The following is a 19,418-nucleotide window of genomic DNA, read 5'->3' on the forward strand; positions in this document are numbered from 1 at the left end:
AAGTTGTCTAATGAGACACTGGTCTGCCCAGAGATCTTTTCTGTGCTTAACGAGAAGTGAGCATCCCTCTGAATGGCCTTTGAACATCCTGCCTTGCAGCTGCAGTGTTGACTTTGTGAGCTGCAAGAGGACTAGATCCCATGTGTTCCACTTACCATGGACTTGTCTCCCTACTCTCAGACACTGTCTTTTCAGTCCCTCCCACCCCTTGCCTGCTCCTGACCTTACTCTCCCCCCTTTGCTTTGCTCTGCTCTGCAAAACTCACAGCCGACTAACACCACAAACCATCTGCTTTGCATGGTGGCTACCTGGTCTTGTGGCCAACACAGGGCCGTTCCTCCTTCTCTCTGTGATTCAGGTGCTCACTCTTTCCTTTCAGGTTCTTCTGGTTCTTTTAACATGTCAAATTCCGGAGACTTGTTCATGAACGTGCAGTCACTCAATGGGGACTCTTACCAAGGGGCCCAGGTTGGAGCCAACGTGCAGTCGCAGGTAGGGACCCTCACAGCAAAGCAGGTCTCTCAGAGTTCAAGCTTCCCCTTTCCCTGCCCACACCCACCACCATACACACCCTCTTAATTCCTCCTCTCTTCTGGTTTAGATTTCTACAATAAACAAAGCCTTTCACCAGGAAAGGCCCTTCCAAAATTGCAGTTCTCTTGGGTCCTGGATGATAAACAAGGGAGAATTTCACTTCACATGTAACAGAAGAGGAATGTGGGTTTTAGAAGGCTTGACTGTTTGTTCCAGTTTCTGAATCTGTAAAGCTTTCTTGCAGCTTCTGAGGCAAAGTCTGGCAGCACAATTAAAAGATTTTGGCCAAAAGAATTACAGAATGCAACGTCAGCAGCAGTCGCTGACTGCATCGGCGTTACGGTAAATGTGGTGGATGTTCTGTCTTTTAGGATGTTTTAAATTGAATTCACTAAACGTTTAGTGTCGTAAGATGACACGGGAGGTTTACTCGCACAATCCCAAGTTTTCGTACAAGTTAAGATTGAAAAATCCTTAAAGGAGGAACGTTCCAAGGACTGATTTTTTTACAACTTTTTTTTTTCTTGCTCTCGTCACTCATTTTGACGCTTGTGTGCACTTGGATCTTCCACTTCACCCACAGAGCTGCCTTGAAGGAAGTAAAAGTTCACCCGATTGAAGTGTTTGGGACCCGGCTCACTAACAGCGCTAATAGGAAAATGCAGGAGATACAGTTTGCTCTGTTCATAGCTATTGTACATATAAATACACTCACCCACAGGGACTGATGCTACTGATTGACCGTAAAGGAAATCGGGTTTCTTAGTTTCTGTTTCTGAATTCCACCTTGTGTGATTTCCATTACAAATAAAGCTATTGAGCTCGCTGACACAAAAGCTCCAATGATGACATGACATTAGAGTCCATCAGAGTCCCAAAATTATTTAAGGATAAAAGAAGCTCGGAATTCGTTTCCAAATCGGCACGAAACATCCGAATGCCAAGAGTCCCTGTGTAGCCCTTCAGGTTTCCTCTTTCCTCAGTATTCGCTCCAGGAATTTCATCTTCGCAATGTCGGCCAGCAGGGCCCATTGTTAGCTCTCAGCGTATTGTGTTGTTGGCATCTCTGCCGTATGTCTTGTCACCTTTGGAATATAAATGATCACAGACATTTCTGGAACCGGAGCAACACTCGTCCTGCTGCATTGACTGCATTGTGCTGGGCGGTTGGCAAGGCCAGGGGCACAGTCTGGGGAAGCACGCTGCTCTCCTTTGTGTTGGGGAAGATATTCTTCCATGTTGCTCTTCAGAAGATGGTAGTTAAATCCCTCCCGACAGCGACGCTTCTCTTGTTGTCTTGTTTATTCTCCCTCCCCTCCCCCGTCAACAAAAAGCTTCAGTTCCAAAAGCTTTGAGTGGTAAAGGGGCTTGCCCCTGGAGGACCCGGAGGTGAAGCAGAAAGGTCTTTTGGGTGCATGGCTTGGTAGGCCCAGTGCTCTCCTGTGTGCTGAGGTCACTGTGACTCTAGAGAGTACTGTAGCATGAGACGCTCACTGTGTGTCCAAGGGTGGGTGCATTCACTGTTCAAACAGCACCGGACGAGCGGTGTCCTCCTCTGAAAAACATCAAGCAGCGCAGAAAATTAGGAGCAGTTGTCTTGCCCGTTGTGGTGAAAAAAAAGATGCATTTCCTAGAGTGAATAAACTCTAAGCCTCTGCATTGGGAGCGTTTTAATTATTTTGTGCCTGCGCTGTAGTAATGTAAAATAAACGACAGTATTATGGTGTACGGAGTGGAATGCGTACGGAACTGTAATTCCATACCGGCCACCTGTACACTCGCAGAACATTCCTGGAGCTGGAAGCTGCACAGCCGCTTGTGTCTTCCAGTGACTTAGTTGTCTAATCCGCCATTGACCATCGGTGACCATTTGCAATCACGCTGACCTGTACCGGAAACAAGACCGTACCGAATCTGGAGGGGAGAATGACCCTGTGTTTGTTTTTGTTTTTTTTCTTCCTGTTTCAGGTGGATACCCTTCGCCATGTTATCAGTCAGACAGGCGGATACAGTGATGGGCTCACAGCAAACCAGATGTACAGTCCGCAGGGCATCAATGTAAGAAAAATAGGCTTGTTTTTTGTTTTGTTCCCTCTACCAATTATTTCAAAGCCATAGGGCTCAGAATGCCACTTAGTAGGACTTGTCTGAGCTTCACGGTCACCTAGTTGATTGCTTCTGTATCGGTCACGCCATCGGCAGCGCGCTGCCCACGAAAAGTGGTGATCGGGCAGGCTTCACGCAGGCAGCTGGCGTCTAAGCCTGTCAAATGCAATCAGTGTAAGCACGGCACCTGCGGCCTCATGCGCTCAGCCGAGAGGAGCTGGGAAACAGGTGACACCTACTGCGACACTAGTTTCAAATGTCACCGAGGACCGGACCGCGACTCTCCGTCCGAGGGCCAATGGCTGGAAACCGCCGGGACGAGCTTCGGGTCCCTCTAAAAATAAATCTGCTAGCCAGTGGAAAGAGAACAAGGGGGAACAGCGTCTTCCACTTGTTTTTTTGGGTACGCTGGCGGCTGTGACTAGCATGAAAATTCACAGCGACAAGCTGTGTCGGAGAGAGGAAAATCGATAAGACAGACACAAGGAAAGCTGAGTGTAGATTTGGGACAGCAATCCAACTGCATTGCTCGGATCACGCGTCTGCCATCTTAATGGCGGTGACAGCAAGCTGGGATAGGAGGACAGTCGCAAACATAGACGTGTTCTTAGCGGATTTTCAGCCTCCTCCACTGGCCGCTTGGTAGCTGTTTTTCTTGCTCTCAGATAGAATAATTTTGAATCCTCCCCCAGTCTTTTAATGAACGTGCTTCTCCAAAGAGCAAGGCTAGCTTTGGCACACTATAAAGAACATCAGGATATGCAATTTCTTTGTGTAGACAGTTGCTTTTCTGTATTTCACATTTTTTAAATGATGCTGATTTAAGACGTGTTTAAAAAGCGTTCAAATTGGCGTTCTCATGTGCCAACTCAAATGATTGCAATTGAACGGGATTCGTTTTTATTTTTTTTTAAAAACCGCATGGACCAAAAGCACGTCTGTGGAGCAACAATAAAATTAATTATAAACACAGACAGGTCTTTGCAAAAATGTTGAGTCAAAGTCATTCCGACAATATTACAGACGATTTGCTTTTCTGGAAGAAATTTCTGTTTTGTCGGTAACGGCTGAGAGCTTTGTTGCATTTGCTCCACAGAGACAGGGAGACCTCCAATTCCCATTGACTGAGGTCTCATAATGAAAAGGCATGTTTTTAGTAATTGGGAGCCCCAGTTGGGCATGTTATCCACAGTTGATTCGTGGGCTTGTGAAGGCCAGAGATGCAAACAGTTCAAACATCTGCCCACTGTTCCCAGAGGTCTGTTTCAGGAAGAGAATATCTGAACAAATCCTAAAAATGTTACTGTGCACAATCTGAAGTGCTCAAGACTTCAAACATAAAAACAGCACTGCATTATTTATTTTGGTAATAGTTATTCATATCAGTTTTAAGAAATAAATGTTGGCCACCAAATAGAAAAAATCTTTCTCTTTGATGTCTTTTCATTTTGCTCTGCAAGTTCAGAGAGCACTTTGATGGTCTATGCAGTAATACAATTCCTGGCACAGTATTGTGCACATGTGTAACATTTCAGGCTCTTTACAATGCGACACCATATTGCCTTTATTCTTGTTTTTTTGTAATGCCAAACAGAATATTCATGGCAATGATGAAACTGCTCACATTTAAATGGTTTGGCATGACCTTCATTTGCGTACAACGATTTACAGAGAGAGAGCAAGGTTTTGAGTGTGGCAGAGTGAGTCCTTTTTTGCTAAATTATTCCTTCTCTTTTCAGTTGCTGGTAATGACCAAGCTAACACACAATGCATTTATGTGGTAGACTTTCTTCCTCTATCTTGAAACAGTAATTATGGCTTTGAAATAGATGTAGAGTGTCACTAAAGCTGAAGATTTTGAAAGTTTTTTTGATTACAGACTGCTTCTACCTTAAATAACAGGCTTTGAAATAAGGGGCTGCCAGAGACCATTTTCAGGCTTTTCTGATGGCATGAAAATTGCTATTAATGTCCCAAATGCTCTTTAGCAGGCCTGTCTGAGGGATTTGAAATAGGTTCCACATTTCCCATTATATTCTCATTCCAATCTCGAACATGATAATTTGCGATAATTGATTCTTCCATTGCTTGTCTTTTGAGTTTTGTTTCGGAAGGGACTTGATACATTCTCAATATTGTAATTTGTGTTTGTTGTCTTTCATGTAAATCACCCTGTCAAGATGGCTAAATGCGATATTTAATTCTGCCGTGCTCAGGCTGTGGTTGAAGGTGTAGAATTTGGGATAGGGCTGAGTCCAGTGTTTTAATCTGCAAGGATGGTTGAGTTCAATAGAACAGTATCCAAGACAATGGTAGTCGTCGTTAAAGAAAAAAATATTTTAGAAAATCAATATTATGTTAATTTGGACATGACTGAAAATGCTCTGCATTTTAAAAAGTTGAACAGCAGGTGTTTCATAACAGCTTCAGCAGTGGATTTCTAATAAGAATAAATCACATGATATCCTTTGCCAACCATGGGAATATACAAGGAGAGAACAAAAATGATTTTTTCCCCTGAAAATCACAGCACCCCGCTGCCGTGTCTTAAGAAACGAGTCTCGGCTTTGGCTTTTGCTAATGTGTGGCTGTCTCTGCTTGTTTGACTAGTGCCCATTATGCCCACAGGACACACACACACATTCTTCTGTTTTTGGATTTCTAGTATTGAAAAGGGACCTCCGTTGTGCGCGGAACATGTTCCCAGACTTGGCATTTTGTTGCTCTTCTCTGCAGGCAAACGGAGGCTGGCAGGATGCTACTACCCCCTCATCAGTGACGTCGCCAACAGAAGGACCCGGAAGTGTTCACTCCGATACCTCCAACTGATCTCTTCGCCACGGCTCTCTGCCAGAAGATGGGTTTCTTTACAGCATCCACCAATCAGAGCGGAGGTCAACCAACCAATAACGACATAGGGTTTCCTTCTGCTTGGAGTGCTTTAAAAATTAACACCAATACTGACAGTTCTTTATACCCCTTCTTTTGTCTCTGGGTAGAAAACCTGTATCACCGAAGAACATTCAGAAACCAGTATAGAAATTTCACACGCAAAGAATTGTGTTTGTACAGTTTTCTTAGTGGAGCCAGAGGACCAGGTTACCCTCTTAGTAAAATACCTACAGGCAACCGTTATCTTTAGGTTTATATGCTTTCACACTACCTCTCAGCCAAAAAAAAAAAAAGAAAATAATCATACAAAAAGCTACTTTTTTTCTAAAGCTTTGTTACTACTAGCAGAAAGCACCAGATCACCCTCTGCTGTCCAGAAAGTTAGACTTTAAAGGACACTTTTACTGTATGTCTTCATTCGGTATTTATCTGTGTGTTTTTCTTGAACCACAAATGCAATGTCAAAGTATTTACCTTTATCACCCCTGAAGTTGGAAATGAATACAATAAAATAGCGTTGCCTTCTTCCGCCTGGTTTAAGGTCGGCACTGCCTGCGTTTGCTAAGGCCGGACTGAAAGTGATAAATATCCACGCGAGTCCTTAGTGACACCAGGAGGATGAGAGATGTAAGAAAATGAAACCGTGCTGCTGGTAACTACTAGATCATACAGTTCGCACCTCTCCAGTGATCGGCTTTTAACGCAGAGGCAGCTGAACACAGGGCATTCTTAGACTTCTGCTCACAGTAAAGAAGTTATCCTGCATATATCATTGTTAGGCAAATATTCTGATTATTGTTCTGAATGTTTGAACCCCCGGGCTTAATAATATCATTCTAAAACAACTATAGTGTAGATGCAAGGGACATTTCAATTCTTGTTTTTGAATAGCACAAGAGACTTACGTTGTTTTTTTTCTCCAAGAGGGAATTAGTTACCGGGAAGCGAAAAGCTGTACTGGAATAGTTCGGCACAGCTCCCCAGTTCAGAAAATGAATTTAATGGGCATTTGGCTGTGCTGCACTATGTGGTTTGATCTGTGTGCTCCTGAAGTCCGACGAGAAGCAGTTTGAAGCACACACGCTTGTTTCCCTTTTCTCTGTCCTTAGTCCTTACTGTGAGGTTTCACTTCAGCATTGCCTTTTCATTTTCTATCCTGATGTGCTTCTGATTTTGGTGTACTCAACTGTGGCGGCCTATCAATTACAGTCTGAGAAAGGGATGGAAGTTGTTACCATTCCACTGCATGGCAGAAAACACGGTATTTGGCAATTGGCGTATATTTGCAAAGGTTGCCTTTTTTAAAGGCATATATTCATATACTCTCAGTGTATTCTAAAAGTCCTTAAATTTATTTTCTTTTACTCTCGAAGCATGTGCAAACTGTTCCCTGTAATGTGATGTCTACAGCAGAACATGTGCTCTTGTTGCCAAGCTATTACTCTAAAGAAAACACTTTGCGTCTTCTTGCAATTGTGCTTTGTTCCCTGTAAAAGGATGGCTTTATCTTCTTACCACATTTCCAACATGGTTCGTCAACACTTTGCCCAGTAATAAGTGCAGACATATATCCATCTGTATGAAAGATCCAATTCAGTCAATTAGTACTTGTTTACAGTTTCAAATCAGTTTGGCTCATATAAACAGTGTTTAATTATGGTCATATGAGTAATGAGAAACCTATCTTCTTCACTTTGTAATTTAGTACGTTTTCATATTGTCATCGCACAGTATCCAATTTGAGTTTGTGTGTAGGGGAAAATTACATCTTTGCATAAGAGATCTCACTATAGCCAAATGCTGCTGGTTAACCAAAACACTTATGTAATAAGTACATAAGAATACATTTTTTAAAGTATTCTGACCTGTAAAAAGTCATATTTTTCTTATTTTTTTTATCACAACCTACACAATTAAGGTAATTGAAATGCATTGAACTTGTCTGACTTTTTCATCGTTGTTCAAAATTTGCTTCACTTATACTTTGCGTTTTTTCCTGCTGTTATTTCTGGTGCTACAATCTAACTGCATATCAGGCACACAGTGATAGGTAATTGAAAATAATGTTTTTTTAAAAATGCAATAGAGTACTAATCTCTGTTGGAAATACATTTATGTCTGTCAAGGGTTTCAGTAACTAAGTTTGTTTTTTTCAGCACATTGAATCACATCTAGGCAGAATCTACTTAAATGTGGAAGTCATTAAGCTAATAGGATTTAAGCATTTCTCCAGTAAGTCACAGCTCTGTTTTTAATTCAGGTAATATCAGGGCATGACCACAGAACATAGTGGTCATGAGATTTCTTTACTGAAATTGAACCAGAAAGCACCTGCGTTCTTATTGGTTTATGGGAGGAATCCGAGACTGCAGAATATGACATTAGATACTGCTAACTCCACGCTGCAATAAATCCACCAGGAGTAATCCCTCTCATTTTAGCAAACTAACCCAAAATGTGAAAATATAGTACTTTAATTCTTATTAATTTACGTTTACATATTATCGAGTTTACACAATTTTCTACTGGTTGCCTTCTCTTTCTCAATCTTACATATCGGCCCAGATCATGACTTTGATACCAAAAACTGCAGAAGTTTAAATTCTAGACACCATCAGCTTTATTAACGCTTGTTTCACGGTTTCTTGCAAATTGTGTCTTGTTATTTGTAGTACTGCTGAACATTTGATGTGAATGTTCTCGTATACTCCAAACCAAAAACGCAGTCAGAACTCAGAAATGTCTGTTAAAAGGAAAGAAGGAAAGGGAGACCCTAATTACACAGAAGTACAGAAATTGTTTGGGTATATTTGTGTGTGTCTTTATGTTGCAGAGAGAGAGCACATTTATTTCTCCTTTTTTATTTGTTACAGCACAGGACTACCTATAATTTGTTTTCGTTCTTCATCTGTGAATTAGCTCAAGAATGCTCTATATATCTAGACGTGCACCTGTGTTTCTGTTTTCACTCTTTTGAAAGGGACAGTATCCATTTTGCAAATCCAGTGCAGCTAAAATCTTTATATAAAGATGGGGGGGGATGGGGTAATTCCTTGCACATGAGGGGTTTAATCCAGCAGATTTTCATTGTACATTCTAGAGAATAAACATTAACCTGTTTTTAAAGTGGATACTGTCTTGTGAAGGTGATGTGAAAAGTTAGTTTTAACACTTAGATTCCTTTTAAGATGTAGTTAACGAGACCAAATCCTGTTTAACAATGTCATGCAAAAAAAACAGCAACTCCCGTGAAAAAAACACTAAACTAGTGGCAACTCGGATTGGCTGGAATGGAGTCACAAAAGTACAGCTAAAAATTCCAGGAAACCTTTAGATAGATAAGAGATTTCAATAATGTGTTTAAGAGTAACCTAACTTGCCACTCAATATCCTTAGTACATAATACAAATGTATTCAAAAAACATTCTATGTAGGCCTAGAGTGTAATGTTATGTTACAATGAACTCACAAATTCTAACTTTTAAGCTTTTTTGCTCAGAATAGCCATATTTCAGTTATTTAAAACATTGGACTTGATACAGATAGGATGCCAATATGCTTATTTGAGCTGCATTATTAGACATAAGGTTAAACATCTTGTTCCCTGGCGTTCCTTCATGTTTATATCCTGTGTGTTAAGGGATAGTTCGTTGCAGCTAATTATGATATGAAGACGATCTTGTGTTGCTCAGTAGAAGATTAAACTCCCGTTCCCTGCCACACTGTTGTGAAACTACAGTATATTTTTATTTTAATTCAGTTTGCATGAGGAGCCTGCTTCAACACAGAGGGCTCTTGGTTATTCCCATTTTTAACTGGACTTTTCACATTGCCTGTCCTCTACCACAGTATAATTAAAAGCTTCATGTAATGATGCTTTTAGTTTTTGCAAAAAAAGAAAAAGAAAAAAGAAAAAAAAGCTGAGCAATTTGTAAAACATCAAATGTTTTCTTTGTTGCATGTCTTTTGTTCTTTAAAAAAAATACTGCAGTGTTTTTTGAATGTTCCTTCTTTTTTATAACGACTTCAGAGTGTGAAATCACTGAGCCCTTCTCTGGCGCAGTTTTAACTTTTAACATCTCTGCATATGTAAAAAGATATAAAAATGAAAACACAAAACTAGTGTCTTTTTGATTCCAACTTAAAAATCTTGTGTTCTGTGAAAAAAAAACTAACAAGGTGTAGGTTTTATGGTCTTTTAATTTGTACTGGTAATGCATATTCCAAATAAATAGTTTCTTTTGTTGCACGCATTGCGTATTGGTGTTTATTGTTGACATAAGTGGCGCTCCCTCCTAATTTTTAGGAATCTTCCTATTGATTATTTACACAACGTGTTTTACATCACACAGAAGAACAGCTATAGGCCATCAGCCCTTTGAGCCAGTGCCTATACGAGGAGACTCGGCCTTGACCTTGCATGCTTGAGTCATGAGGGGAAAAGCCATCTTAAGCATGATCAGGTTCTTGCTTAATGGAGATTTTTGAAGCTGCCAATGATAAAGGTGGTTACTGGTATTTATAATTAACAGTTCGCAGAGAGCTGCGTTTTATTTTTGCAAGCGAGGTCGAGATGATTCAATTGAGATAATTGAGCTAGCCAGGGGAGTGCTTTCTTGAAGCTGCCTTGATCGAAAATCACACGTCCACCCATTTTTTATTTTACTACCCACTTTTGAAGAAAACGGAAAACCTCTGAATAGGAACGGATAGGTCCATAGCAGAGAGTGACAGACAGCTCTGAATTCTACTGCACCTTAGACGGCCAACATTGCGCTTGAAATAACAGCTGAGCTCCCTGTGCACAGGGTTGCAAATGTCTAAAGAGGCTCTTGGCTTCAGCGGCCATCTCGGAGCCCGGGGCTTGGAGAGATGGCAGAGAGGTCTCCACCCGGCTTCAAGCCGAAGGAAAGATCATATACTGTAGCTCACGGAGCACTGGAATAGCTGCTTTCATTCAAAGAACTGTGAAGGATGCAGTGTCATTTCCCATACGGACATAATGCAGGTAAAGTCATTATGCTGGTCAGCATTTGTCATCTCTATGACTCACTAGGGTGTTCTGATGTGAAAGTCACAAGAAGGTTGAAAGGCTGGTGGTGCGTGCGGCCACCCATCAAAGCAGTACAAGTTTGAGATCGAGCGCAGGCTTGGTACCAGGTTGCAGATGTTTTCTGCACCTGCTGGTCTCTCAGGCACTTATCATTCCAGCGCATCCCATGAATGATCAACGAGGCTCAAGTCTGGTGAGGAGGAAACACATGGCACAACAGTCACTTCGTCACCATGCAGGAAAGCCACTGTTACACGGGCCCCTGTCCTGTTAGGATGAGCCAGCAGGTCTCGGTCATGACTCGATCAGTGTATTGCTAGGCAGTCAGGCTGCCATTAATCACTGCAAGTAGTGTCCTGTACCCACTAAACACTCCTGCCCAGACCATCGCACTTGGACCTCTCCATTGATCTTGGCGTGGAGTCTTAACTTGTGGTCTCCCAGATCATGACCTGATATTGATAAACTGTGTTTGATTGGTCTTGTCAGGCTGTGAGCACCCACAGACAGAGAGTGGTTGTGTGCTGACAGCCTGGCCTCCAACATTATGGTACAAAGGCACTGTTCTCAGGACAAGCAGCGCATATCAAGTTCCCTTCTGTATGTTTCTTTTTGGATTTTCACCAGGCCTGACATTCAGCAGTCTAAATACCCTCATCACGTGACCTATCAGCTCTCTCTCTGATGAGGTGACTGGGTGTCCATACAACGCAACAGTCTGAGCCACTCGGCTGAATCAAGTAATCAGAATGATGCCAAAAAACATTTTTACAGTATCAAGATTGTTCAAAATGTGTTCAAAATCCATATACTTTATTTTCCTAAAAACAAGAATGCATAGATGGAATGATGATGATGATATTCTTTCTATGCGGATCAAAGGCTATCTTGTGACGTCTTGCAAACTGAAAATCCTGAGTCTGTGAAAGAGAAATTTAGTGCAATTTGAGTGCAGTAATTCTTTACAAATTTGAGGAGTTGCCCTGAGCTATGAGCGTGAGGAGGGGATGAAGGGATGTGATTATTTTACCCAGCAGGCATTCCTACAATTAACGCTTTGTGTTTTAATACCGAGAGCACGGGATGCCTTTTCTCTCCGTTCTCCAAAGAGAAGTCGGGACTGGCAAGGGCGAGGAGTCACTCCCTCAGCTTTAGAGATTCTGGTCCCTCCAAGGCAAGATTTATGCGCACTCACCCGGGGATGTGAGGAAGCTCACTTATCTCTCTCCTGCAGATAAATGAGGAAGGATTTCAGTTTCAGTTCTACCAATCTAGGTCCTTTTTGAACTAAAAAAAAAAAAACAACTCTGGGATTAAGAATGGTTTCCAACTGTGCAAAGGAGTGAAGGCACACGAACACGACAGGGACTGTGGGAGTGACACAGCTGAAACGTGATCAACTATAATTGCATGGGAATGCCGTCGTGTTGATATCAAAGGAATTTCCTGTGCTTGTAGGAGACGATGGAAAGCGTTACGTGTGTATTTTAAAACCCTTTGCAGATACATCTTTTCTCCTTGCTATTATTACAGAATTTAATATAGTAAAATATTCATTTATTTCATAATCCAAATTTTTATATCTGGCAGGCAGGAATCTTGTTTTCTCAACATTTTACTATACTTTTTGCTGGTACGTTGACCACTTTCAAGCAATGCAGAAAATCAGATAATCTTAAAAAAACTATAAAATTCCTTTTGTATACAAGAAGTGGAGTTGACATATCCTGCCAGTAAGTGACTTTACAGCTGGACAGAAAATCATGTGAAACCTACCTACAGCTCAGTACAATACACAGCAGAGGCATATCACTCACATGGAGTAAAACGTAGACTTCAATAACCAGCCTAATACACAGAGAGTGGTGGGAGGCTGGAACAAGAAGCTCAGCCATGTTGTTGGAACCCATGCCCAGGCTTCTTTCAAGAAACACCTGGATGAGATCCTCATACCAATTAGCTACTGACACCAAACAGGCTAGAAGGACTGACTGTCATTTGTAAGTGTTCTCATGGTACTGACCTTTAATCCAAACAGACAAAACCACTTCAATACGCGTTATGGAATCAAAGTCAGAATTTGATATACAAAGATTTTTATATTGGGAGCCGTTGTTGGCTTGTCACCCCATGCAGTGGAACAGAAGGCTCTCATGGTTAGGAGTAATCTGACATTTCCGTAGCTCTTTTAATAAACTCTTTTACAGTCTGCAGTTCGTAAATAAATTGCCTACAAAACAAAGTATTTTGCAATATCTGCTGTTTCAGGAGCTTCACTGGAAAGGTCAGCAGCCGAGGGACAGGCATCTGTGAAACGCATTAAGTGAAGAAGATAAATTTAATCTAAACCGGTGATGTTTATTGATGGCAACTATTTACATTCCTACAGTGCAATATTTTTCATACTCTCAATACACGGCTTTATTTGAAAAAGAATAGCCAGACCTTCAGGGACGGAGATCCTTGGCCAGGGTGCAAAAAATGCAGCCTTTTAAATTCTTTATCTTTCAATGTGACTCTATAAAACTAAAATGACATACAATTAAACATGAAGAGCCATTTATCCTTACATGTATTTACGTAAAGATACTGTATGCAAAAATAAACATAGTTATATAAAACCAGAAAATAAACAATTAAGAGACGCCACCTAGCCTGACCAGCATTTCTAGGGGAGGTGAAAAGAAAGCAGAGCACCTAGAGAAAACACAAGGAAACATGCAAACTCCACACACAAGGTGCCCCGTCCAGCATCAGACTCGGGACCTAAGAGCTGTGGAGGTCATACAGTTAAGGGTCAAGCCACTGTGCTGCTCTTCTTATTGTTGTAAAAATTTAAATAGTTTGCACTGTTTATTAATGCATGTTTGCGTGAATAAGCAATTAATTTATATTCGGTACATATATGTTTCAAACCCCCCCTGAGACTGAGAATGAGGATGATAACTTTTATGCACGGGGAACTTACTGACCACTGAAGCTCATTTAAAAATCCTCACTTAGTTCAGCACCATGCATGCACAACCCTTTATGTGATCAAAATAATTAGAACAAAGGAAAGCACATGTAGACAGCTTTAGAGAAATCATTTTAATTCCAGTCATTGGTGCCGACTGCCTGGTATCCCCAGTTGTTTCTTTTGTCAATTACTATTCAATCTCATACCTGACCTTTCTATTCTAAATAACACAGTAATATCTGTGTGGCCCAGCCTCCAGCTTGTGCAGGAAATTAACTATATCTGACTCTCACAGGAGACACCAGAAATCCCCACATCAACAGGACTAAACACTATTTTATAAAACCTGAGGTATTATCAGCCTCCCACACACTCTTTCTAATACCAGTCAAATATCACACTGCTCCCAGCTGTTTAATTCAAATAAATACGTGTCTGTTCTCCAAATACGGAGAGGCAGGGGGGAGGAGCAGGAGGGGGTGGGGGGTTGGTTTGAGTGAGGCTAAGGTCTCAGGTGGAAAAGTCATCATTTCTATGCATTTGTAAAATAGGAGGTCAGTACAGGCTTGCAAAAAAAAAAAGGCCTGGAAGTTTATTCCCTGCATTGCATGAGTTGTTTTCAGCCAGATTCTAAAAGCATTTACTGTACATAGGCTGTCTTATTCTGAGCTCGCTGCTTGAACACCTCAAGGATGGGAACTGTGCTGCAGTCGCTCCTTGGGGTTAGTCAGTAGGAAGAGTTGTGCCACAGACTTCAGGGCAGAAGATAATGGAGGTTATGTGGCCTGATCCAGTTGCGAAACGTTAGCCAATATACCGTAAGTCAAGCTGATCTTATCACAGTTGCAGGAAAAGCTGTTCCTGTCACTTGTTTTGTTCTGATGATTACAAAGAAGGCCTCAAAGCAGTGAGAGCCCGGACATGCTCACAGCCCAGCGATCTCTACTGAGATAGCACAACCGTAGCTAGATCCTGAACCTTCCTGAGAGGTGGACAGAGTGATGAGGCCAGTTCATCGATGGGGATCATTAGGATGCCGCGACTGGTAAAGGCCAGAGGCCAGGACACCAGGGTAACATCCCTACTCTTTTTAGGAAACACCCTGGGATTTTTAATGACCACAGAGAGTCAGGACCTCGGCTTTATGTCTCAGCCGAATAACAGCAATGTTTTATTGTACAGTGTCCCTGTCACTATACTGGGGCATTAGAACCCACATGAGCCGCAGGGTGAGCGCCCCCTGCTGGCCCCACTAACACCTCTTCCAGCAACCTTAGCTCTCCTAGGAGGTCTCCCATCCAGGTACTGACCAGGCTCACACCTGCTGAGCATGTGGGCAGCCAGTTGTGAGTTGCAGGGCTGCCTATAATTTATATCCACCTGTAAATGCATCTCCACAGGAAATTAAAAGCTTTTGCCATATCTGAGCTGTTAATTGATAAACTGAGGACTGGGACTGCCACAGATGGGATTGAATTGCAAATGTTTAGATGTGGAAAACATGTGCAAAGAATTAAGTAAATGTGCTTTTCTCACTCTGGAGGACAACATACACTCTAGCTTGCAGACATGAGCCCAGAGCCAGTGATTTGTTCTGATAATGCGCCAGATACGGACTTTTTTTTGGTACAGATCTTGAGGGTTGTCTAAACAACTCTAGGAACTGGGGGAAAAAAAAACACAAGAAAAACTTTCAGGACGCTTACAGTATTTAAAGTAGCGTTGCGGCATTATCTGCACTGAACACGAATCCTGGAACCGATGGAAATGTTTGTAAATATTAAAAGCGAAGCATGTTGCCGTGAGGGGATTAGCTCATCACGGGCTGCAGGGGACAAAGGAGAAGTTTGCGTCCTTACATAACTCCGGCTTCGTTTCCTGCATGTGCAGATCAGTGCTGTTATTACACGGTGTCTCTCGTGCACAGCTCCTCAGGAATACCACTGGGAGCCTGTTCGTACGTTCTTAAGTGGCATCCAATGTTTACCCTTTATTCAGGGGACAGACGGGATATTGAATAACCTATTGTCTCAGGTGAAAACATACAAGGGTCTTTCTTATAATTCCTAAAAAATGAAAGATACAAGGGTATTCTACCTCCAAAGGAAAAAGGAATAGAAAATCATATTTCTAGTGGAAGAGATGTTTTTAAAATATCTTTAAACCATTGGTAAATCTGGAAGAAAGAGTTTTTTTTCCTACTGTTTTTATTTGATTTGACTAAATTTAATGAGTTGCAAATATTGACTGGCAAAGCTGCTCCAGCCCTGATTCACTTGCTGTGTCTGTTTTGTGCATGGACTGCACTGGAGTTGCTCTCAGCTATAGAGTGCGCTTGACTGGCACTGTGCTCACTCTGTCTGTGCACAAGCTGTGCATGAGGATGTACTGTAGCCAGATACAGTATCAGAAAAGCCAGGAACTAGAACCTGGCATGCTTGCATACATTCTATTTATGTAAAATCGTATTGGAATTTTATAGCTGAATTACTGCCACGGGAAACATATACTATATATTGAATTGGCCAAAGTGCTTATTTTTATCAAAACACAATTGTAAAAAAACTACAAATAAAAAAAATAATATTTTTCTTACAGCCACTGGGAAAATGATAACAGAACTCAGACCATACAGATCTTCATTTTACATCTGTTTTTCTCTGTGACATACAGTATCGAGGCTGAAACGTGTGTTTTTGACAAAAACGAAATAAAGTGTTATTTAGAGATTCCGAAAATGTATATTTCGACTTTCTTGGGTAATATATTTCCCTTCAGCAACTGATGATATTGTTCTTGACTGTGAAAAACCCATGTTCCACTTCGAGTCTGCTGTTAATGTCACAGTCAGTTTGGGAATGTTCATCTCCTGTGATCTTTGTGTCGGAAACCCATAGTAATGTGATATGAGAATCTGGGAGGCCTGCCCCCTCCCCCATGGTGCTGCAGCGTCTGTGATGACACTTTGATGTTACACTGGACCCTTAGAAATATTAAGTCAATAAATAAGTCACAAGGACTTGGTGACCCCCAGCTTGTTGTGGATATATTAGTCGATTACAAGGGTTCTGGATTTAAAAAATAAATCACACTGATACCGTGTGACACAGCGCAATCAATGCCATTTTAGTATATAATCATCTTGTTACATTTCTCTTCACAAAAAGCCATAGAAATCGGAGCAAGCTGCTACTGTTATTTGCAGCATTTTTGTGAGTGTGTTCCTTTCGGGTAAGAAAGTACTACAGCAGTCTCCCACTGCATCAGTGTTTGTGATGAAACACTGGGGACCTCTTATGGTCAGCCAGTACTGAGCTGCAGCAGACTTTGAGAAATATTGCCGGGAATATTTTATTGAGCAGTGCCATGTTAATGTTAAGTATAATGAACTACATGTCTTCTTTTGTTTTCGAGTTTTTAAGGAACACTTATATTATCACTATAAACAGACATTCCTGCAATAAATAAGTCTGAAATTGAAATATTTCCTGAAGTGTGACTTTTTTTTTTAGTGTCTAACGTGCTCCAATAAAAAAAATACATTTAGGCAGCACTTTGTCTTATTCATTGATCTCTGAGAAAACTGTCTACTTATATTTCCACTCTTATTTACTGTACATCTTTGCTGTATCCCACATGTATCCATAGTACACACATACACGGAGAAAATACACTGTGAGTTTCTCAGTGAGCAATACTGTATGTGTGACTGTCTGTCTGTCCATCCATCTGTTATTCCTAAATAAGATTTAAAATTTAGTTTAGTAGCTTGTTCAGATCCTGATACATGATAGATATACCCTGATGAATATGATAGAGGTATACCCTAATGACTACAGTAGCGGGGCCAATGTATTAGGGGATGTTTGGTCTCACTGGCCTTGTTGAGGGAATTGCTCCTGACTGTAAGGGTGAGGCTGGCCGGAGCCCACCCCCCTGCCCCCAGGAATGAGCCAGGGAGCTGCTGCAAGGGTGCAGATATGATGGGGGAGGCAGAAAAGAAAAAAGCAAAGGGAAACTCAGGAAGAAGAATCTACATACGCGACTTAGGATCTACCAATCCTCCTGAGCTTCTGTTGTTAACTAATTTGTGAAATTCAAAGCTTGTTTTAAAACCTAAACTAGCCATCGATCAATTCTTTGCTTTAGGGGCATTGCTTATATACTTCACTGTGGTTGCTCTATTAAATTACTAAATTACTAATATCCTCTTGCATTTTGACACCCTGACTCTCCAGGTCACCAGGAGCACAGCCTGTCAGGCATCTGTCTCATCTCATTACACCTGCAAGAGGTTGGACAAAAACGTTGTTCTACACATCCTGCTGTAACAGCGTCACAGGAAGGTGCCCACAGACCATATAAAGGCCACTGCTCTGAGGTCTAGTCCACACACAGGCTCACATTCCAGAAATTCCCAAGTGTTTAAATTCACTGAACTATAGCACAAACCAATGTTTTTGTCCACTATTTTAACAATTTTTCGCATGATTTGAAAGCCGTTGTGAAGTCACAACTGCAGACAAACGTCTGCATTCCTGCTTGAATACACATAAGCGTTATGATCTCTAAAGAAAATTGATTTTGCATTTATACGGCATTTATAAAATCTACGACTGTCTTTGTTTAGACAACAACATCTGAGAAAAGATTTGACAGGAGCACCTTCTGCAGATTATCAGCTACATTCTGTCTGCAGGTTATCTGGTAACAGCATAATAACGTTCTGATCATGAGCCCAGCAAAAGTATTTAATAGACTTATACTTAATTACTCTGTAATTCTTAAAACCTGAGAATGCTTTTTACAAAAGCTTGTATATAAATAGTGATCAGTAATACAACAGAATAATTCAAATAAAAACAACGAGAATGCTAATTATGGCAGTGGGAACAGCCTTCCTAATTCACAGTTGAACATGCAGTTCATAGGTTTTGTAGTTTGGTGGTTTTGTAACAATTAACTTCATTTTATGGGCAAATGGCAACTGGGTGCATTTTCACTTTGAGTCTGTCTATGGATATACAGTATCTTACTGTTACAACAAAATGATATGGTACAGGATGGCATTTTACACATTTAACTCTAAGTACTGTATTTACAGGGCATCAGGCCTGTCTTTCTTTCAGCTGTGGAGATGGAAAATTAGAAACATATACCCCGTGGTGCAATTGATTGTAGAGCTTTAAAACATGTTTGAAACCCAGCAAGGTCTGATATTTGCAATCTGCAGCTTGGTTAGTGAATCGGTCTAATTATAGCTTCTTTGTGCTCTTCAGCTAATTAAGAGCATGGCCTTTCCGTGCATTATTTTACACACTAACGAACATGGATCAGATTATCCTTAACTTTCTAATAGCAAACGCTATTTGTTTAATCATGGAGGGATTACCATGGTTACAGAATGCCCTTGGCTGCAGAGGCACTGTCCCAGTACTGTGTAAACTCCTGACGGAGGCGCCTGTCCGCAGTGCATCTGAACAAGGGGCAGCGGTATCGAGAGGGGATCAAGCCCTTTCCCAGCCTTTTGAGAGATCTGTGATTCTTGGAGGGAAGGAGGAGCAGATGTTTCAAAGACAGTACGAAGCCTGGATTTACAAATGCCCATACACCGAACAGCAATCTTTGCACTCGTTTGTAAGCTAGTGGTTAAGCCACACATACTGCATCAATGCATTGTGAAAAGCAAGAACTGTGTTATTTTCAAACTGCAGAAACGATTGCAGATTCAGAAGCAATTAAATGGCAAGCTGAGTGTCCCAGGGAAGAAAAACACAACCACTTCGACGTCTTTGAGTCCTTGTGGTCAACTGATGTTAAAATACATGAGACTCATTCAGAGAGGCATGAGAAATAAAAACAGCCAAGAACTC

General features: G+C 41.3%; 1 protein-coding gene across 5 annotated transcripts in view; it reads left to right on the forward strand.

Moving 5' to 3' along the window:
- The window catches only part of LOC148651756 (pre-B-cell leukemia transcription factor 1), an 83,496-nt gene extending 73,714 nt beyond the window's left edge, over positions 1-9,782 (forward strand). For 3 of the 5 annotated variants that reach the window (XM_088597827.1, XM_088597825.1, XM_088597826.1), the window contains 3 exons: positions 381-493; positions 2,504-2,593; positions 5,378-9,782. In XM_088597827.1, the coding sequence (XP_088453953.1) occupies positions 381-493; positions 2,504-2,593; positions 5,378-5,470 (296 nt within the window). In that variant the 3' untranslated portion in view covers positions 5,471-9,782. The remainder of the gene's footprint in view (positions 1-380; positions 494-2,503; positions 2,594-5,377) is intronic. The other 2 variants (XM_088597829.1, XM_088597830.1) reach the window with 1 other exon arrangement.
- The last annotated feature ends 9,636 nt before the right edge of the window (positions 9,783-19,418 follow it).

Source organism: Lepisosteus platostomus, chromosome 11 (genome assembly GCF_059453375.1).
Source record: "Lepisosteus platostomus isolate fLepPlt1 chromosome 11, fLepPlt1.hap1, whole genome shotgun sequence".
In the NCBI taxonomy this organism is placed as follows: Eukaryota; Metazoa; Chordata; class Actinopteri; order Semionotiformes; family Lepisosteidae; genus Lepisosteus; species Lepisosteus platostomus.